We start from the raw sequence: 17,056 nt of genomic DNA on the forward strand, positions 1-17,056 counted from the left end.
AGGGAACTCCGGCGGTTCGTGTCGGGGAGCGATGCCCCCTCCTCCCCTGGAGAGCCGCCCACGGCGCAGGAGCTGGCGGAGAAACTCCTGCCCAGGAGTGTCCAGGAGCTGCTGGCGGAGCAGAAGATCACGCTGTTCTGGGTGGACACCGCCGAGCGGGCTCAGGTAACAAGGTTATACCGCACAGCTTTCAGCTCTGAGCAGTGGCGGGGCGCCCCGCTGCCCTCCTGTATAACAAGGGGGGACAGTTTTCTGCTGTAGTCTTTGGGAGGTAGTGAAAGCTCCTCAGTTACTGCCCCATAATCTTCAGCAAGGGACTGAAAACTCAGATAGAATCATCCACGTGGAGGCTGAGATACTGATGGGCTGATATTGATGGGTCCTCTTGTGCTTTGAGTTAGAGGGGAGTTACAGCTATTAAGAATTGCAGATAAGCAGTCTCATGGTTCAGGTGTGTGGATACCAGATTCAAAAACCCAAGCTTGAAAATTTTGGCTAGCTCTTAATTCAGTGGGAAGTGTGTTTTCTTTATCAGCTTCCTGTGAAGGCTGATAAAGTCCATAAAAACACTTGGAAAGCACCGTATTTAGATGCTTTGTATCTATTTCATATGCCAGTTTTGTTAAAAGCATTCAATCTTTCTTTCTTTGGATGAAGGTTCTCTCACTGCCAACGTTAACTTGAGACCTCTCTGTTACTTTATTCCAGCTGATCGAAGCCCCAGATCACGTTGGATACTGGACAATGTTTGAACTGATCTGTCAGACAGGAGGCACCATTTTGCCAGCTGAAGCCTTGGTGCACTGTTTGAGTCACCCTAGGGCAGATGTTGCTCAGTCCTTCCTTGGAGACTTCAGTTTCCCAGTGTCTTGGACCACACTCCTGCCCCTGGATGCGACTCTGAACTGCTTGTTCTCAAAGCCCTCTGTGTATCGATCAGTGTTTCCCCAGCAAGAAGGAACGTTGTTTCTCAGCATGCCTGGTAATAAAAGAAAAGAAAAATATAGATGTGCACGCTGGTAACAGCTCTCATGCAGGGTCCTTGATGACCTTACCTTGTGAATAGTATGTGTAGAAGTAACTTCAGTATTTAAAAGCCTAGGTTTTTTTTTAAAAAAAGTTCAGGATATGCTCTAGTTCCTCTGAGAGCTGTTAGCCCATATTTCTGATTTAGCCTCTTCAGTTTTCCATGCTTCTAGACTTTTGGGTGAAGAGATCTTTACTGTAGCAGCGTACTCCCTTTTCTTATACAGTTATTCAATTTATCTAAAATAAGGATACAGATAAAAAGCCCCTTCAAAAGAAAACAGGTTAGCTTTAAAGCAACATGCAGCATGCACGGGCCCTTTCTTCAGTGGTCCCTTCATGCAGTCAGCTCCTTCAGGGCTTGGGGAGGAGGTCAGTTCTGTAGTACACTTATGGCTGAGTATATTTCCCCTTTAATCTTGGAAATCGTCTTTTTTGCATTGAAGTTGTCTCTTTACCTGGATTGGAAAACCCATTTTACTTGCCTTCAGACTTTTACTTTATCCTATCCTTGCACAGGAGGAAAGAAGCAGGAAAGCTGTGCTGTGATCCTGGAACCTCTTACCATGGGCCAAAGACAACTGCAGAGTCCAGTCAACATCTTTCTGAAAGGAAACTTGATGGACTGGAACTTGGTACAGGCTCGCCACTTCCTCACGGAGAGCTGGATACTGCAGAGCTCTCAGGCTGAGCAGGCAGGATGTAACAGGTCACTGTTTCATCAGCTGTTAAGGACTCTGGTGACTGAAGGACTGCACATGGTAAATATTCCTCTTTGTCTCAAACTAACACCTATTCTGAAATGACCTGTGACAAAAGGGGTGACAGTATCGTGTTGTGAAGACAATGATAGTGGTAATTGCTGCACTGCAAATTGCTCATTTGAATCTAGAAGGACCTTCTTTAGAAGGTCATGCAAGTCTATAACCTGTTTGGAAAGTATCTGTGCTCCTTTGGTCTCCATATTTATAGATAAAGTAAACATTTTTCTTTTCCCTTTTTTTTCTTTTTAAATATAGGTTGCTGAGGTATCTCTGTCTAAAACTTGGTGCCCCTGCACTGCTGTTCTGTCTCCGCTTTCTGAGGGTGCTGCAGTTCTGACTGTGCTTGGTACTGAGAGGACCGCTGAAGTTCAGCGATGCAGCCTGGAAGGAGCTGTAGTGGAGGACTCTTCCCAAGACTCTGCTCTTCATCTCCCAGAGATTGTGAACAGTGTTTTGAGTAAAATTGACATGTCGGTGGAAGATCCGCTGGCCAGTCTGGGTAGGTGTCAGGAAATGCAAAACTCTCCCTCTTTTGATCTCTAGATCTGACTTAGAGTGGAAGGATCTAAAGCTAATGATTTTCTCAGTGAGGCGTCTCTGGTTTTCACAACTTGTTCATTTTGTCAACTGTAGCTCAGGCCTTGTGAGGTGATGCAGAAATCTGCATGGTTGTACCTTTCTGTTTTATTGACAAAGTGTTAGCTTCCATTAGCTTGTAGATAAAATGCAGCTATGTGTGCTTGGGGACAGGTTTTTAGAAGGAGGTTTCCTAGAATGTGTCACATAGGCCATCCCTGGCCAGTAAAGCCTTTGGGTGTGGTTGCAAGGCAGCTGTTTTATGTTCGAGTGAATCTTCCTCAGGAGTCTCAAGGCCTGTTGTATTAGCTATGAAATTGCCTCTCCAGGATCAAAGGTTGGGGAGCCTCTATGAAGGCTGGGACTTTTTGCCACTTAATTTAGTTTTTCTTATTTGTGTGTGTGTGTGTTCTCACAGGAGAAGAAACTCCAGTGCCAGAGTGGGTCCAACGGGAACTGTCCCATACAGGGGGCTGGCATCCTTCAGTGCTGGAAACATGGTATCCTGCATCAAATGCTTGTGGAGCAAGCTCAGATTTGATGGAGTCCTTCAGGTATTTTTCTGAAACATATCTCTCATGAGTAATAATCAAGGATTTCTGCTTCCTGTCAAGGGAGTATGGCTGTAGCATTGCTTAGAGTTCTAGAATTAAGTGCTTTTCTAGTGCTTTTATTTCTGTACTCAGTTTTTAGTGGGCTTTTCCTTCATTATCTGTTGGTAGCAGTTTGTGTGCATTAAAATCTTGACAGTCTCAGGAATGATACAGGTCACTTAAAATGACCTTAAGCTACTTGGGAAATGTCAGACTTCAGCTTTTCTTATGGTATGATAAGATCCACTGCAAGATACTGAAGATAGTGGTTGTGTTCTCACAGTTGGTATTTACTTGTAATGAATGAGCTTGCTTTCTTCAAAGAGCTTGCTGAGTGAAACAAAAAAAAGCCTAATGCAGGGTAATTTAGAAAGCACGAAGCTACTTATGTGGTTTTGGGGTACAGGGCAGTGGTGTATCCATTGTACATCAATGTAACACTTGTTTCCAACTTGGTGTGACCCTTTTAAAGGTGGTTTGGGTTTTCTGTATCTCTTAAGTGTGTTGGGGAACAGGTGATGAAGGAGTTACTGGCATGTGCTACTTGCACTATATTGTTGTGGACTGGAACCTAGAAAAGCCTTGTTTTTGTCCACAGGGATATGCCTCCCATTCCCATCTTTTTTTGATAACTGTATTGATTTGCTCTTTCATTATAGGCTTCTGCAGGTTCCTTGTGCTAATGGGAAGGATGATGCAGACCAGTCTGATGTGGAGCTCTCAGAAAGTCTATCTGATCTGTACCAGAGAAAATTCAGTGAAACATCTGCTACAGCTGGGCCAGGAAATAACAAAAAAAGACGTATGTATACTTTGGGATTATGTGTGCCTGTTGTCAATAAAAGATGATGTGTGAACCCCAGAGATCTGTGCTCTGCTGGGTAGTGGCATGCTTTAGATTTTTTTGTTTAGGGATGGTCTCATTTCCATATTAGTATTAGGTTTGTCCTGTAGTAGAAGCCAAATTACTGCAATTCAAGGCTGTGCAGTGACTGACAAAAGCAACATGCAGAGCTCTGCAGTTTGAAACAAGGACTGCTCCAACTACGAGTAAATATTACAACCTCTCAACTTTATTCTTATTAGAGAAATAAAACATTTTCTTCTAGAAGAATTTAATCATTGCATTTCCCTACACTAACCACAGTTGATGTATCCCCAAGCCCTGCTCTGTCAGCTGGTTCTATTTCTGTGATATAAAATTGCTTCCTATATATATAACTTTTCATTATACCTATATAAGTTCTTATGCAGAGCAGTAGTTTTCATCCACTTTTTACTTGGAGAAGTAGCTGCCTGCTACACTGCCTGTACATGGATTTCATGGAGAAATGCCAACCTTTTGGGCCATGTTTTCCTCCTGAAGGTTATTGGTCTCACTTGATGATAACACAGAGTTCAGTGTTGTGCTCTGCCTCAGGCAGAGTTCCTGCCCCAGTGTCCCTGATGGTAAAACTCCTTTTTTTTTTTTTTATGGCACTGTAGGTGGAGTTCCCCGAACTCCAGTCAGGCAGAAGATGAAGACCATGTCCAGATCCCTGCAGATGCTCAATGTAGCAAGACTGAATGTAAAAGCTCAGAAGTTTCAACCTGATGCTGTACCACCTGCAGTGAATGAGAAGGTTCCACAGAAGCTTTCAGCAAAAAGATTGGATGACAAGGTGGAAGGAAAGGAAAAGGCACTTAAAATACCAATTGGTGTGTGTTAAGTCCTGGTATCTTCCTATCCTGATATATCTCATATGAACTTTCGATATCCTGATACAGGAGTTCATAGAGGATTTTTATGGAAGGGAAAGGGAAGGTTAATAGTGCAGTATTCAGTGCCAGGGAGCAGATCAATGTTTGGGTTTCTGTATCTTCAGCGTCGCAAAGAATAGTAATTTTTTTCTACCCTTCTCTCTCTTTATTTAACCAAAATAGGTAGAGGGAAGCACCCATCAAGGTGTAACTGGAAATGTAGTCCTCTTTACTAATTAGGTAGAAATAAAGGGCATTTCTTGACTGCTGTAGTAGCCTGAAAGTTTGCTCACCTTAAGCAAAATTTGATTTCTGATTATAAACTTGATTTAACTTATAATAATGTCATGGGTCTGGACCTGGGACTGGTTCTGTTAGTGTTCTGTGGGCTTGATGCATCTTTGCTGGAGAAAATATTTTTGACCTCCTCTGTTTTCCTCCTCAGTTGGAATGAGTTGTGGTAAACAGGCATTGAGTTAACACAGACCATTTCCCTTGCAGACTTCCAAACAGAGGAGGAGCTGCAGTCCCGCTTAATAGAGAGCTACCAGAAGGCTGTTGCTGAGGGAATTCAGTTATCTGCGTGTGCCCAGAATATGATCACGGCCATTAAAAGGTTCTTGAAAGTACAAGATTTCAAAGAGAAAGAGGTAGGTAAGAGCACGTGGGCAGGGTTGTTACTGATCTGGAAGTTGGAGTTTTTACTATTTCCTTCATCTCTGAAGTTTTATGTGCAGCTGCATGTAGTTGAAACCACAATCACTGCTTCTATCTGTTGATTCAATACTGACAAACTGGGTAGTTGTAGACGAATGTAGGAAAATCCAGTTCAGTTACCCATTTACACACCTTTGCTAAAGGTTGCAACAGATGTCCTCCCTTTACATTGACCTCCTTCCAAATCCTAATTTCAAAGGCAGTATTTTTAAATACATTCTTGAAAAAATGTATTTAAAGAAGGTATTTACAGTCTTTAATACTATGCATAGACTTAAAATAACCTGAAACCAAAATTGGTAAACTTTTGAATAATTGAAGAAAAATACTGTGAGAAACAAATCCATAGTAACTGAGGAGGACCTGAAGCTGCAAGCGACCTCTGTGATTTCAAGATCACAGTTTTTCTATTTCTCATTGTGACTTTGCTGCTGAAAGAAAAAGATAATTCCTTTCCTTGAAACAAAAGAGAAAAAATTGGGCTATTCCCAAAAGAATGGCTTAGGGGGATGACCGAAGCCAGGAGGGAACCTGCCCTACAGACAGGGAACAGAATTGAAGGTTTTATTGTAATTATGTGTGTTTGCAGGTGGCCTGTGTGGAAAGAGTCAGAAACCATCTCCTGAAGACCAGCAAAATGCTCAGACAACAGCACGGCTCACAGAAGGAGACCAAAGTCAGAGAGTATGAGACACTGTATTTACTTCAGCTTCTGAGATTCTGTGGAGTTGGTTAGCAATTTTTAATGGTGGCATTTTTGTACAAATGGAAAAGTATTGACATGGGGCAAAAATTTCAAGGAGAATCTCTGGTCACAGTAAAACCATTTCATTAAATGCAAATATGCCCATGCTGTGTGATAAGCAGTGCAGCCTATATCTGAAATGAGGCATCTCCCCTGCCACCAAAATGAAATGCTAACTAGATTATGCTGTCAAAAGGAGCTACTTCCCTTCCCATTGCTTTTTTGAGCACACCTTTTGCAGTAAATATGCTGCTTCCATTAGAAAAAAAGGTAGTGGATAATTACTTGTTTTCTTAGGTGCCGACTTCAGGTATTTTTGCGCCTTGAGTTGTGCCTTCAGTGCCCTTCGCTGCAAAGCAATGCTGACGAAATGGAGCAGCTGTTGGAAGAGGCAAGTAAATTATAGAGCGAGTTGTGTTTCTAGGTGGCACTAGAAATGCAGACCTGGAACCTGCAGTTTTCCTTTGATATTACTCTAACACTATATTCCTTGCTAAAATATCTGATGCCGCAGCTGTCCCAACTTAATCCATTTTCCCACCTGACTTTCTCTTCCAGATGACAGATGTGCTGCGCATTTTATGTCTGACCGAAGACCCGGGGTATCTTACTAAGTTTCTAGAGGAAATACTGGAATTGTGAGTTCTTCAGCATGACTGAAATGTTACTGGGGACTGTGGTTTTGGTTGGATGTTGTCTGTGACTAGACAGCAATCTACAGCTTTGATTTGCTGCATCTTTGTAATTTGCAGAAATTTAGACATGTTGTTTGTTACGTTTATGTTTTGATTAAAGAAAGAGCAACCGATAAGTAAGTAAACTAATTAAAAAGCCCAGTTGATATTTGGTTGGTTTTTTTTTAATTAACATGTAAGAACAAGGATTTAGTTCAAACCTTGGGACTGAAACACCAACAAGTTTGAGTGGGAATGTATTTGATGTGGGTTCTCTCTGCTGCTCCAGGTACATGAATTCTATACCAAAGACTCTTGGAGATATTTACTACGGTCTCGGTACACAAATACCCCCGAAGCTGGCAGCTGTTCTGCCTTCAGACTTCTTCAGTGATGACTCCATGACTCTGGACAGCAAATCTCCAGGCCTTCCACCGTCTTTATCGTCTGTCTTGACTCCCAGCACTGTTCGCACAGAGAGTGACCAGCTGGAGGAGCTGCGCACCAGATCTGCCCAGAAGAGAAGGTAATAATTCCAAACAGGAGGCAGCTTTTTGTTGCAGCCTGGGCTGTAACTGAGGAGTTATCTAAGCTGCAGGTTTCTGTTGCTGAATAGCTGGCTGGGGCAAACAGACACCTGCTCATAACTCTGCAAGCCTGAAAGAAATATTAGGGGCTCTAATTTTTCATTTTAACTAGCCATTGTTGACCGTATGAAAACATAATCTTGATTGTGTATTTGCATCTTATGCAAAAGTACATGAGCATCTTCCATGAAAGGAAAAGGATGTTCTGCTCTGCAGTAGGTGACCCTATATTGTTAAAGTTAAAACTGATTTACTGTAGTTCTCTGTTGGGAATTCTGTGTATGTTTTAACAAATTGTGAATAAGCTTCAATACCAACCTTAAAGTTAGGAATAGCTATTTATATTGCAAATCATCCTTCAGTGTTGTAGTAAGTGAGGTACTAATGCAGTTTGCAATCAATTTAGGTAAACACTTCCTATCTCTAGAGTCAAACCTAACTTTAATTGTCAGTAGGTTGATAACTGTGCTTCTGGTCTTATGCTAACTTAGTCTTTGTATACTTTCTAAAGGAATCATGTGTTAGCCAGACACAGGAGCATGACAGAAGCACCACAGAACTTGCGTCAAATTGAAATTCCCAAGATGGCCAAGAATCCCATCAGAAAGGTAAAACTCTTCCAAAAGGGTTATGTGTGAGTTGTGACACTTGAGTGCAAAAAACTCTTGCTCTGTATTCCCCTAGTAAGTGTACCCTGTGTCAGCTGTACAGAGATCAAATCGCCTTGAAGGAGAAATTGAAGTGTGTAGTTCAGAGCTTACAGTTAATATGCTTAATTAAACATAACATTGCGCTGCTGGTGAGGCTGATTTCTTCTTTGTTTCAGGAGAACTCCCGTTCTTACCTTGCTCCTGAGAAGTCCCAACAGATGCCTTTGTCACAAAAAGAAGCAGTGCAAGGTATATTGACTTCTAGCTTTTTCATGGAAAGGTGCATCTTCAGCACATGTTCTCCCTGTAAAATTTAGTGAACCACGATGAAATTATGCTGAGGCACATTGGAAATGAGAAGGAAGTTTTGCTGAATTCTGTAAAAACTTTGAGGAAAAGATACACGGTATTCTGTGTGCTCATGTGCAGAAAAGTTAAATCCTGCATCCTCCAAAAAAAAACCTTTCCATTCTTCCTTGAATCTTGAAATTATTTCCATCTTCTCTGTCCTGAAAAGAAAATCGGGACAAGATTAAATTCCTATATCTGGAAACAGGATATCACCCCACAAAATAATTAATGAAAATAAATCCCACATTTATTGTTCTCTGAACCAATGTGTTTCAGTTGAGATTTTGTAGTGCACCTAATGCTGCTCCACATGGACACTGACTGGCTGCTTGTTCTGCTATGGCACCTTCTTGTAGCTTATTGTTGGGATAATGTAAATAATACAAATTTATAAGAGAAGTCTGGAGTGGATTTAGAGGAGGACATGTTCCAGTAGCAGAAAAAACAACTTTTCAATGCTTTCTGGCCTCTAAAAAGTTGTCTTACCATGTTGGTGTATTTTTCCCGTCTCTGGTGTCCTGACAAAATTACCTTCCTGTGATTTTTTTTTTCCTTTTTTCCTCCTATTTTTAATTTGATCTTTTCTTGCTTCACAGAAGTTACAAAGGTAAGGAGGAACCTCTTCAATGAAGAGATACTTTCACCATCGAAAAGGTCTCTGAAAAAGATGCTTAGAAGCCAGTCAGTATCTGCTGTGGAAGGCTTAAAGTACAAATGCACTGATGAAGGCACCAAAGGTAGGACATGACTTGCACGTGTAGGATTGTTGGAGAGGAGTTTTTGCTAAAATTCCTATTTTTGCTTTCTCAGTTCTATGAAACAATTATAATCTGTTTTTCAATAAAGAGAAAAGGTGGCCATTGCTGTGGTGTTTGGAGGGTGAATATTGATGGTATTGAAACTGAAACCTATTTTTTACTGAACTCTACATCTCAAAGAAATCCAGTGTTAAAAATTTTTGATTAAAAAAGGATCTGTGAAAGAAAGATGAAGAAATCTCAGTAGATTAACTCTGTCTGACATGGTACTATTAATAATACTGAGTGGGAAGGAGGTGTGGACACTGGACTCTGAAATCATGATAGCTTGTGAATGCTGGAAGGCTGGTGCACAGTGATTCTGTACAGACTGTCCTTAAGCTGAAGCCTGTACAAAACTGTGTTTATTTACTTGTCCCAAGTGCTTTATAATTGTGTGATGTTACAGCTCTTGCATGATTTTTAGATCATCGCAAGTTGTTGACCAAGAGAGTTGCAGAAACACCACTACATAAGCAGGTCTCCGGGAGACTCCTACAAAAGCAGATCAAAGGCCGGTGAGTTAAGTTCTTTCTAAGTTTCTTCAGTAAGTATTGGATGTCTAAATAATGGTTATGAGCACAAGTACCAGGTATCTTTGTGGTCAAAGTGTCATCTTTGCTTAAGGCAGTAAGAGAACCAGTGGAGGCTGAGTTCCATTGCTTAAGTGGGGGGAATACTGCTGCTTCCATCATGTAGGTCAGGCTGCTTTAATTCCTGCAGCTAATGTCTCTTGAGGTTCAGTTGCTGATTCAAGGGCTTCTGAAAAGGCCTATGCTGTATTTTGTGGACTCCAGGTTGAATTCTAGCATTTACTTCCATGTAGAACTGCTACCTGTACAGCTAGGGAGTAACCCATGCTAAATCGTGTGTTAATAGGAGGCAAAGCACTCAGTAATTTCTCACTTAGAGTAGCCCACAAAGCAACATATTGGTGTAGGATGGAGTACTACTTTTCAGTCTCTGGGAAAAGTTCCGTTCCTGTCAGTGTGCTTAGTATGCTAAGACCAAAATGTCTGTTGTTTCTCAAGGTCTTCTGATCTAGGTTGTGACACTGGTGTTGTAGAAGAATCTCCAGAGAAGGCTATATATGGTAAGCACTGATTTTTCATGAAAGGTGGTTTGGCTGTGTTGTAGCTTGTAAGATAAGCGTGTTTCAATTTACGTAGTAGTCAGTACAGAAGTGTTGTACTGTTCTGTTGGTGGAGCACAGCTGCCTCTGATAGAACCACTTGCTGCTCACTGCTTTAACAGCCCTGTGTAGTAGAAGTTAGGAAAGAAAGGTAGATAGTAACTCTTGTAAATGAAAATGCATGAAGGACTTTGAGGGTGAACAAGATTCTGAGCTTCTGTAATTACTGTCAAACCAGCACATGCTTTTTTTTTAATGTAACTTCACCATGTTGTGCTGTGACCTTAATACTGCTCTGATTCCTGCTGTAACAGACAGCCACCTGGCTCTGTGGAGTGTCTCTTATGTTGGCTACTGCTGTTCCTTATCCCAGGAAGGAAGAGGAAAACAGCATGGCTGGGCAAGCAGGAAGATGAAATCACAACAAAAAAAGAGACGAGAATTAACCAGTCTTTTAACCTGGATATAACTTGCATTGAACATGGCTTTTCTAGCATTCCTTTCCATATAATTGCTAGAGAGGAATGAGAGTAACTATGACTTAGAGGAGGGGGCATCATAGTTTAGAATGAGATTTATATGCATAAAAATTCCAGATCCTCAAGAAAGTTGAAGCTTTCTTCACACACTTGCCTCCATGTGTGAGGTAGTTTGTTGTACGGAATTTTCTTCTTGGAGTGTGCCTGTTTCAGTTACAAACTGTTCCTGATGATGTGCCCATTGCTGAGGGAGAAGGAAGGCTCAGTCTCCAATGTTCTTACCTTTTCAGAAGCAAGTTTGAGAAGAAGCCCACGCATCAAACAGCTATCTTTGAACAGGACCTGCTCCAGTGCTTTCTATTCCACTACACAGCGAAGCTCAAAGAATTCACAGCGCGTCCACCAGGGACAAGAAGAGGAGAGCTGTGCACTGCAGGATGTAGAAGGTACTGACTGGGATTTGAGCAGACTGATACTGCTGATCTGAAAAGCTGACATGGATAGCTCTGAGTTTGATTTGATTTGGCTCTACAAGACACTGTAAGAAGCTAAGAGCTGTCATGTAATATCTTCCGTAGACAGAAATTCATCCCCAGTAATTATTTTTAATTGGTAATCTGAATTTGGAGGATGGTAAGGCAGCTATTTCGATGATGAATTCACTGCCAACTTAAGAAACCAGTCAGGCCCATCTAACAGAATACCACTGATTGTCAGTCTGTATTCCTTAAATGCAGTGAAATCCTTGTAAAATATGGGACAGAAATCCTGAAGCTTACTTTCAGTCTGCTCTGTGGCAGCATAAAGCGGTGACTGATGGGATCTTCTTTGCTGGCTTTCTCAGTAGGATTATCAGCTAAAAATGGTGACACTTAGTTCTTTATATTGTACTTACTAGAATCCTTAGTCATGAACCAGAACTATCTAAAGCTACAAGCTATAAATAGAATAAGAGGCTGAGCTATCTTGTACATTTTTTTGCCATTGAAGTGCTCTTTCTACAGATGGATATTAATTTCATATTGGGAAATAACCATAATTCTGGTGAAGCTTTAACGTTTGGCTAGAAAAGAACATGCCAGGGATATGAGCTTTTTACACTACTTTTTCCTACATCTGAAATGATTCAGACAATTGTGGCACATTAGTTGTGTTAGTTGAATTGTACTGTTTCATTTTATAGGCCTTAAGCAGCATTCAGAGATCCCCCCTGTGCAGACTCCCAAGAGGTTTTTCTTTGGTGCAGTCACTGACAAGTGTAGTCCTGCAGTGAAGCATTCACCTGGAAAGAGGAGAACGAGAAAAGACTCCTTACACTTAGAGGAAGTAACCTCCTGTCAGGTAGAAACAATTACCTCCCTCTCTCTTTCTTCTCATCCTGTTTTTCTATTCATGTTTAATCAGACCTATGCATCTTAAATTTAGTGTTTGTTAAGTCTAATCAAATGGAGGGTTGTGTTTTAAATTTTAGGAAGTAAATAAGGAGATGGGTAGATGATACTGTTGGAATAGAACAAGCATGATTCTTTAATTTATTTTTTCTCCTGCAGACTCCTAGGAAAACACCTCATAAATTTGCCTGCAAGCTGCTGAATTCTGCCAGTAAGCCACCAAGGAGATCACCTCGCATTGCCCACAGGACACCACAGAAGCTGGAGAAGACTCCTGGCAAAAGTCCAGCAACTAAGCAGACTGTAGCTAAGTGTTTGGGAAAGTACTTTTCTCCTCCTGCACAAAGGGTTAAGTCGCCATCTGCTTTAACTGAAAGTAAGAGGGTTCACTTTCTGCAGGTAACTTCTGAGGACTGTTCTACAGCACAAAGACTTTCCCCTCCTTGCAAAGAGTCTGTCTTACAAACATCAGAACACAAAGAGTTCACAGCACTCAGTGCCTCATTATTGTCTCCAACAGATTCAAATCCAACTACTTCTTCCCCCTCTGCCATCCAGGAAAGGTGTTTTACAGAACTGCAAACTCCAAGACGTTCCTTGAGATACCTCTCAAAATTAGCATCTCCAGTTGGTGCTCGGAGGCAAATCCTCACAAAGGAAATTCAGATGCAGTCTGATCCGTTATCTGAAGCAACTAAAAGGACTCCCAGGAAACCCGAAGATCCAGGTTCAAAGTTGTTTACAAGCCCACTGAGTACAGAAATACCTCAGCTTGTTGTGAGGCTCGAGCCTCTCTGCAGTTCTCTGCTCTGTGGAAGTTCCATGAACACTGTGACAATCTCCTCTGCTTCCCGTGCACAGGCTGGGGAGTCTGACCAGGAACTTAGTGCATCTAAACCATCTTCTCAGAAGTCTCCAGGTATTACTGGCACTTCACTGAGGTCCCTGCTTCACACATCCAAGCAGGCTAATTGTGAACCAGATTCTAGAGAAGAGAACCTCATGCTTGCATGTGCAGCACCTTCTGAAAATAGGGACAGTCATGATAGTGGTAACTGTTCTGTAGAAAGCCTTCAGCCTCATCAGTCTCAAGTTACTGAAAATACCTCTGTGTTGCAGAAAAATAAACAGATGGATGTAGCATCTCAAAAGTCTCCTTCAAGAGAGGACTTGGAAAACTTGGAAAAGCATTTGTCTCCAAAGCCTTTTGCTGGAGAGCAGGTGCATGCACAGGATGCTGAGATAGACTGTGAGCCATTGGTTGAGGAGGGGATCTCCATTGCAAACACCTGTGAGTCCTCCCTAAGTGATTTGCAAACAGTTAGTGATGACTTGGAACCAAGAACTCTGGTGAGGGAAGAATGTATGGCGCTGAAGGCTCCAAGTCTCAAGAGACGCTCCAGATTTGCCCTGAGCGCGTCGCCTCCTGTGCCAAAGTCTGCCACAGCCTATTCCTTGCGCTGCACTGCAGACAGGAGGCAGCGGGAGGCTGCAGCACGGATGGGAGATCCTCAACTTGTAGCCAAGTTCTCCACTCCTAAAAATGGTAACAAACTGCCTTCTGCCAGCCCACCGACCTATGAAGTTGAAATGGAAATGCAAGCTTCAGGCCTGCCCAAACTTCGCATTAAGAAAATTGGCTCTTGCTCATCATTGGAAGTTCAACCTGAAGCAAGTGCCAGCAAATCCAAGGGAGGAGAAAGCCCCTTTAGTGATCTTGCTATGACCTTGTGTAGCAAGCACCCAGGAAAACTGGCAGCTGCCTGTGTTTCACCGTCCTGCTGTCGTTCTTTCCACAGTACACCTGGGAAAGGTGCGGGCCAGACCTACATATGCCAGTCATACACCCCAACAAGCTGTGCCTCTAACGTCACTTCCCCCTTCCCCATGGAAGCAGGAGTTTTCCAGACGCCTTCTCCAAAGCAGAAGGGGAAGACTACCCCAGATGCCATCAAGGACTGGCCTCGGAGAAAGAGAGCAGCAGGCAGCACTGCCAGCACGAGCTGTGGTCAGAGCGAGAGGAATGCTGATGAAAGGACATGGATGTCAGCAGGCAGAGAAAGAGTGATGAGGATCTCAGAGCATCTCAGCAGCAAAGTAACAAATACTCCTGGGGAATTTGAACTGGAAGGGATTTGCAGGCTCCAGGATCAGGCATCTCCTAGTGACTCTGAACCCAGGGCTGATGAGGACTCTGCCATGGGAACTTTTGGCTTGAAGTCTCAGAAGCGGGTCTTTACTTATCTATCACCAGAAAAGGAGGAGAATCACGATGCCAAGAGATCGTGCACTGATAGGTGCAGTTGGGATCTCACTGACTTTTCCACAGATGAGGGAAACAGAAGCAAATCAAGGACAGACTCTGTACTTCCTGAGAAACCAGGAATGTGTGCACTCAAAGCATTGGAGCAGCACAGTAGTCTAGGGGATGACGATGTCTTCCTTTTGTCAGGTAATTAAGTGGCATGAAAGATGCTCCACTGAAATTCAGATTTGGTTAAAAATGGGGCTTAGACAAAAACAAGAACACAGTTGTTTTCTGTGTAACTATCTGAGGGAAAATGAGGTGGAAGGGGAGAGTGGCTTGTAGGAGACATGGAAGTTAATTATGTGGAGAGGCAGACTGGACATGAGGAGTTCATCAATGGTGTATTAATGATGGGAGAGATATCAGAGAAATATAAAAGAGCAGGAGGCTGGAGGAATTAAAAGGAAAGTTTGAGAACTTGAGGAGGGAGGATCCCACTTGCACCGAGCTGATGATTTATTTGGGTTCACGTTGATGCCACTAGCTGTTTCTGCCCAGTGTCCAGCTCTGAAACCAACTGTCTTAAGTCCAAAGTTTGGCTGTTTCAGCATAGACTTGGAGCCATGACAAGGTTAGTCCTATGGATGTTGGTATTAATTGGTGCACCAGTTTTTCCATCTGCCCGTGGTGGGCCTGTTGCAAGTGGGTATCAGAAATGATTCCCTTGCTGGCAATAATGTGTCAGTAGGTGTGTAAGTTTAAACTGCATCTTTGCTTTTGCTGTGAGTACAGATGATTCAGCTGACCTCAGTGAAATAGGCTGTCTCAGATCTGTAAACAAGGCCTTAACACAAATACTTAATCCAAATACTTAATCCAGTATTGTTGTAGAAATTACTTGTTACAGGAGACTCTGGCAGGTGTTCTGAAGTCATTGCATTAAGTTTCAGTGTCTGTTTCCTCTTGTAAAGAAAGGTTTGTATACAGAGGCAGTGTCTTATTTTTTCAACAGTTATTACAGAAGAAAACAGGCAAACTTTAAAGCAACATCAGTCCATAGTTAGGACATGAAATAACAAGTGTTTTGCTTTAAGATGGTTCCGTAAGAGACTTTCTGTACCTACAGCCCTTGTGGTTGTATTTACATATCATCATGATTGTAACAGTTTTCTTCCAGGACATGTGAGTTACCTGAAGACTAAGAGTTTAATAGAGTGAAGCATTCTTCTGCTGAACCACCTCAGAAAACTAAATGTGCTAAGAGCTAATTCCAGGCTGCTGTTAACCTTTCTTGAACGCCAGAAACCCACTGTGCCAGCCTAGGGTTTGTTTCAGATAAAGTATCCCTTGTACTGCTGGCGGTTTCGAGGTAGCATAAAGGCTGTGTGTGAAACTTAACACTGGAGTTGTTGAGTGGTTTTGCTGCAGCTTCTCACTGTGCTTCCCCAGGCTCAACTCCACCCTTGAAGAGCACGCTCTCGACCAGCAGCCTTCTAGCCCTGACCCAGTCCCCGCTGCTGTCCCCACCGCCGCCTCGGAGGAAGTGTGTCCAAGGTAACAACTTGTCTCCCGTTGTCACTCGGCTTCTTGGAGTCACCGGTGAACTCTGGCAAACTGTGGCTTTCATGTATTCTTTCTGTTTTTTGTAGAAGAGGAATCTGATGCTGTCCAAATTGCTGCCAACCAGGAGCTGTCTCCATTCCACATGAGGGTTTCCAGGAGGCGTCCCCTTAGCAGGACTTACTCACGGAAAAAGCTTCTCTGCTGAAGTTTGGAGCCAGGACAGCATGGGAAATTTATCGTTATCCCGGCTGGACAACACACTTTTTAACAAGGACCTTGTGTTTGGTGCTGGATGGGAGCTGCCTTGAGTTGGTAGGAGACTGGATGCAAGCACGTGGCAGTGGAATTAAGGACCACTGTAAAAGTTTGTGGTGTTTTTAAACATCGCTTGCAGCATCTCTCCATCCACACAAAACCTGTCTCAGTCTTTCTGGCACTTCTTCTTACGGTAGCTTGCAGTGAGCTCTGTAGTGAAGGTTCAATTCTCCCAAGTCAAGAGGGAGAATTTTCACTTTTCTACAGCTTTCTTGTAAAATAAACCAATGTCCCTTAATCCAAAAATCTGTCTTTAGCCTGAGGAATGGGGGCTGCAGGAAGGAGGATGCTGGGGGTGAATGGGTACAAAACAAGCTGCATGCTCCTGCTGTGTCTTGTCCTCATACTAACTGGATCCCTCAGTGCTCCAGTTTGCCACAGCTTAGTAGAAAATAGCAAGCACATTAATTAATTACTCAACTGCTAAGAGTACAGAGGAGGGGAAAAATAACTTGGCTGGGAACATCTTTGTAGATGATGAATGGTTTGGTGCGTCTGCTCCTGGCCACTGCTGGATAAGCAGGTGCTGATGGAGTGACTTCATTGTCCTTTTCTGCAAACTTGCAGTGAGCCAGAGAAGACTGGCTGGGGAAATGACCTTGAGAGGTAAAACTTGGATGGAATAACTGGAGATGATAGCTCCAAGACTACCCAGCTGAGTCACTGATTAAATGGTGACTTGGTTGCCTGTGACACGTTTGCATTCTA

General features: G+C 42.7%; 1 protein-coding gene across 1 annotated transcript in view; it reads left to right on the forward strand.

Annotated features, from left to right (window-relative positions):
• TICRR (TOPBP1 interacting checkpoint and replication regulator) overlaps positions 1-16,573 on the forward strand; it is an 18,715-nt gene extending 2,142 nt beyond the window's left edge. The window contains exons 2-23 of the mRNA XM_018069482.3: positions 3-165; positions 709-982; positions 1,546-1,787; positions 2,046-2,289; positions 2,785-2,920; positions 3,619-3,761; positions 4,445-4,657; positions 5,201-5,349; positions 6,006-6,100; positions 6,459-6,552; positions 6,720-6,799; positions 7,125-7,361; positions 7,934-8,030; positions 8,249-8,321; positions 9,020-9,160; positions 9,648-9,738; positions 10,252-10,313; positions 11,122-11,277; positions 12,015-12,172; positions 12,382-14,674; positions 15,920-16,024; positions 16,120-16,573. Coding sequence (XP_017924971.3) covers positions 3-165; positions 709-982; positions 1,546-1,787; positions 2,046-2,289; positions 2,785-2,920; positions 3,619-3,761; positions 4,445-4,657; positions 5,201-5,349; positions 6,006-6,100; positions 6,459-6,552; positions 6,720-6,799; positions 7,125-7,361; positions 7,934-8,030; positions 8,249-8,321; positions 9,020-9,160; positions 9,648-9,738; positions 10,252-10,313; positions 11,122-11,277; positions 12,015-12,172; positions 12,382-14,674; positions 15,920-16,024; positions 16,120-16,238 — 5,365 coding nt within the window. The 3' untranslated portion in view covers positions 16,239-16,573. The remainder of the gene's footprint in view (positions 1-2; positions 166-708; positions 983-1,545; positions 1,788-2,045; positions 2,290-2,784; positions 2,921-3,618; positions 3,762-4,444; positions 4,658-5,200; positions 5,350-6,005; positions 6,101-6,458; positions 6,553-6,719; positions 6,800-7,124; positions 7,362-7,933; positions 8,031-8,248; positions 8,322-9,019; positions 9,161-9,647; positions 9,739-10,251; positions 10,314-11,121; positions 11,278-12,014; positions 12,173-12,381; positions 14,675-15,919; positions 16,025-16,119) is intronic.
• Positions 16,574-17,056: the final 483 nt, after the last annotated feature.

Source organism: Manacus vitellinus, unplaced genomic scaffold (assembly GCF_001715985.3).
Source record: "Manacus vitellinus isolate BGI_N305 unplaced genomic scaffold, ASM171598v3 scaffold_16_pilon, whole genome shotgun sequence".
In the NCBI taxonomy this organism is placed as follows: domain Eukaryota; kingdom Metazoa; phylum Chordata; class Aves; order Passeriformes; family Pipridae; genus Manacus; species Manacus vitellinus.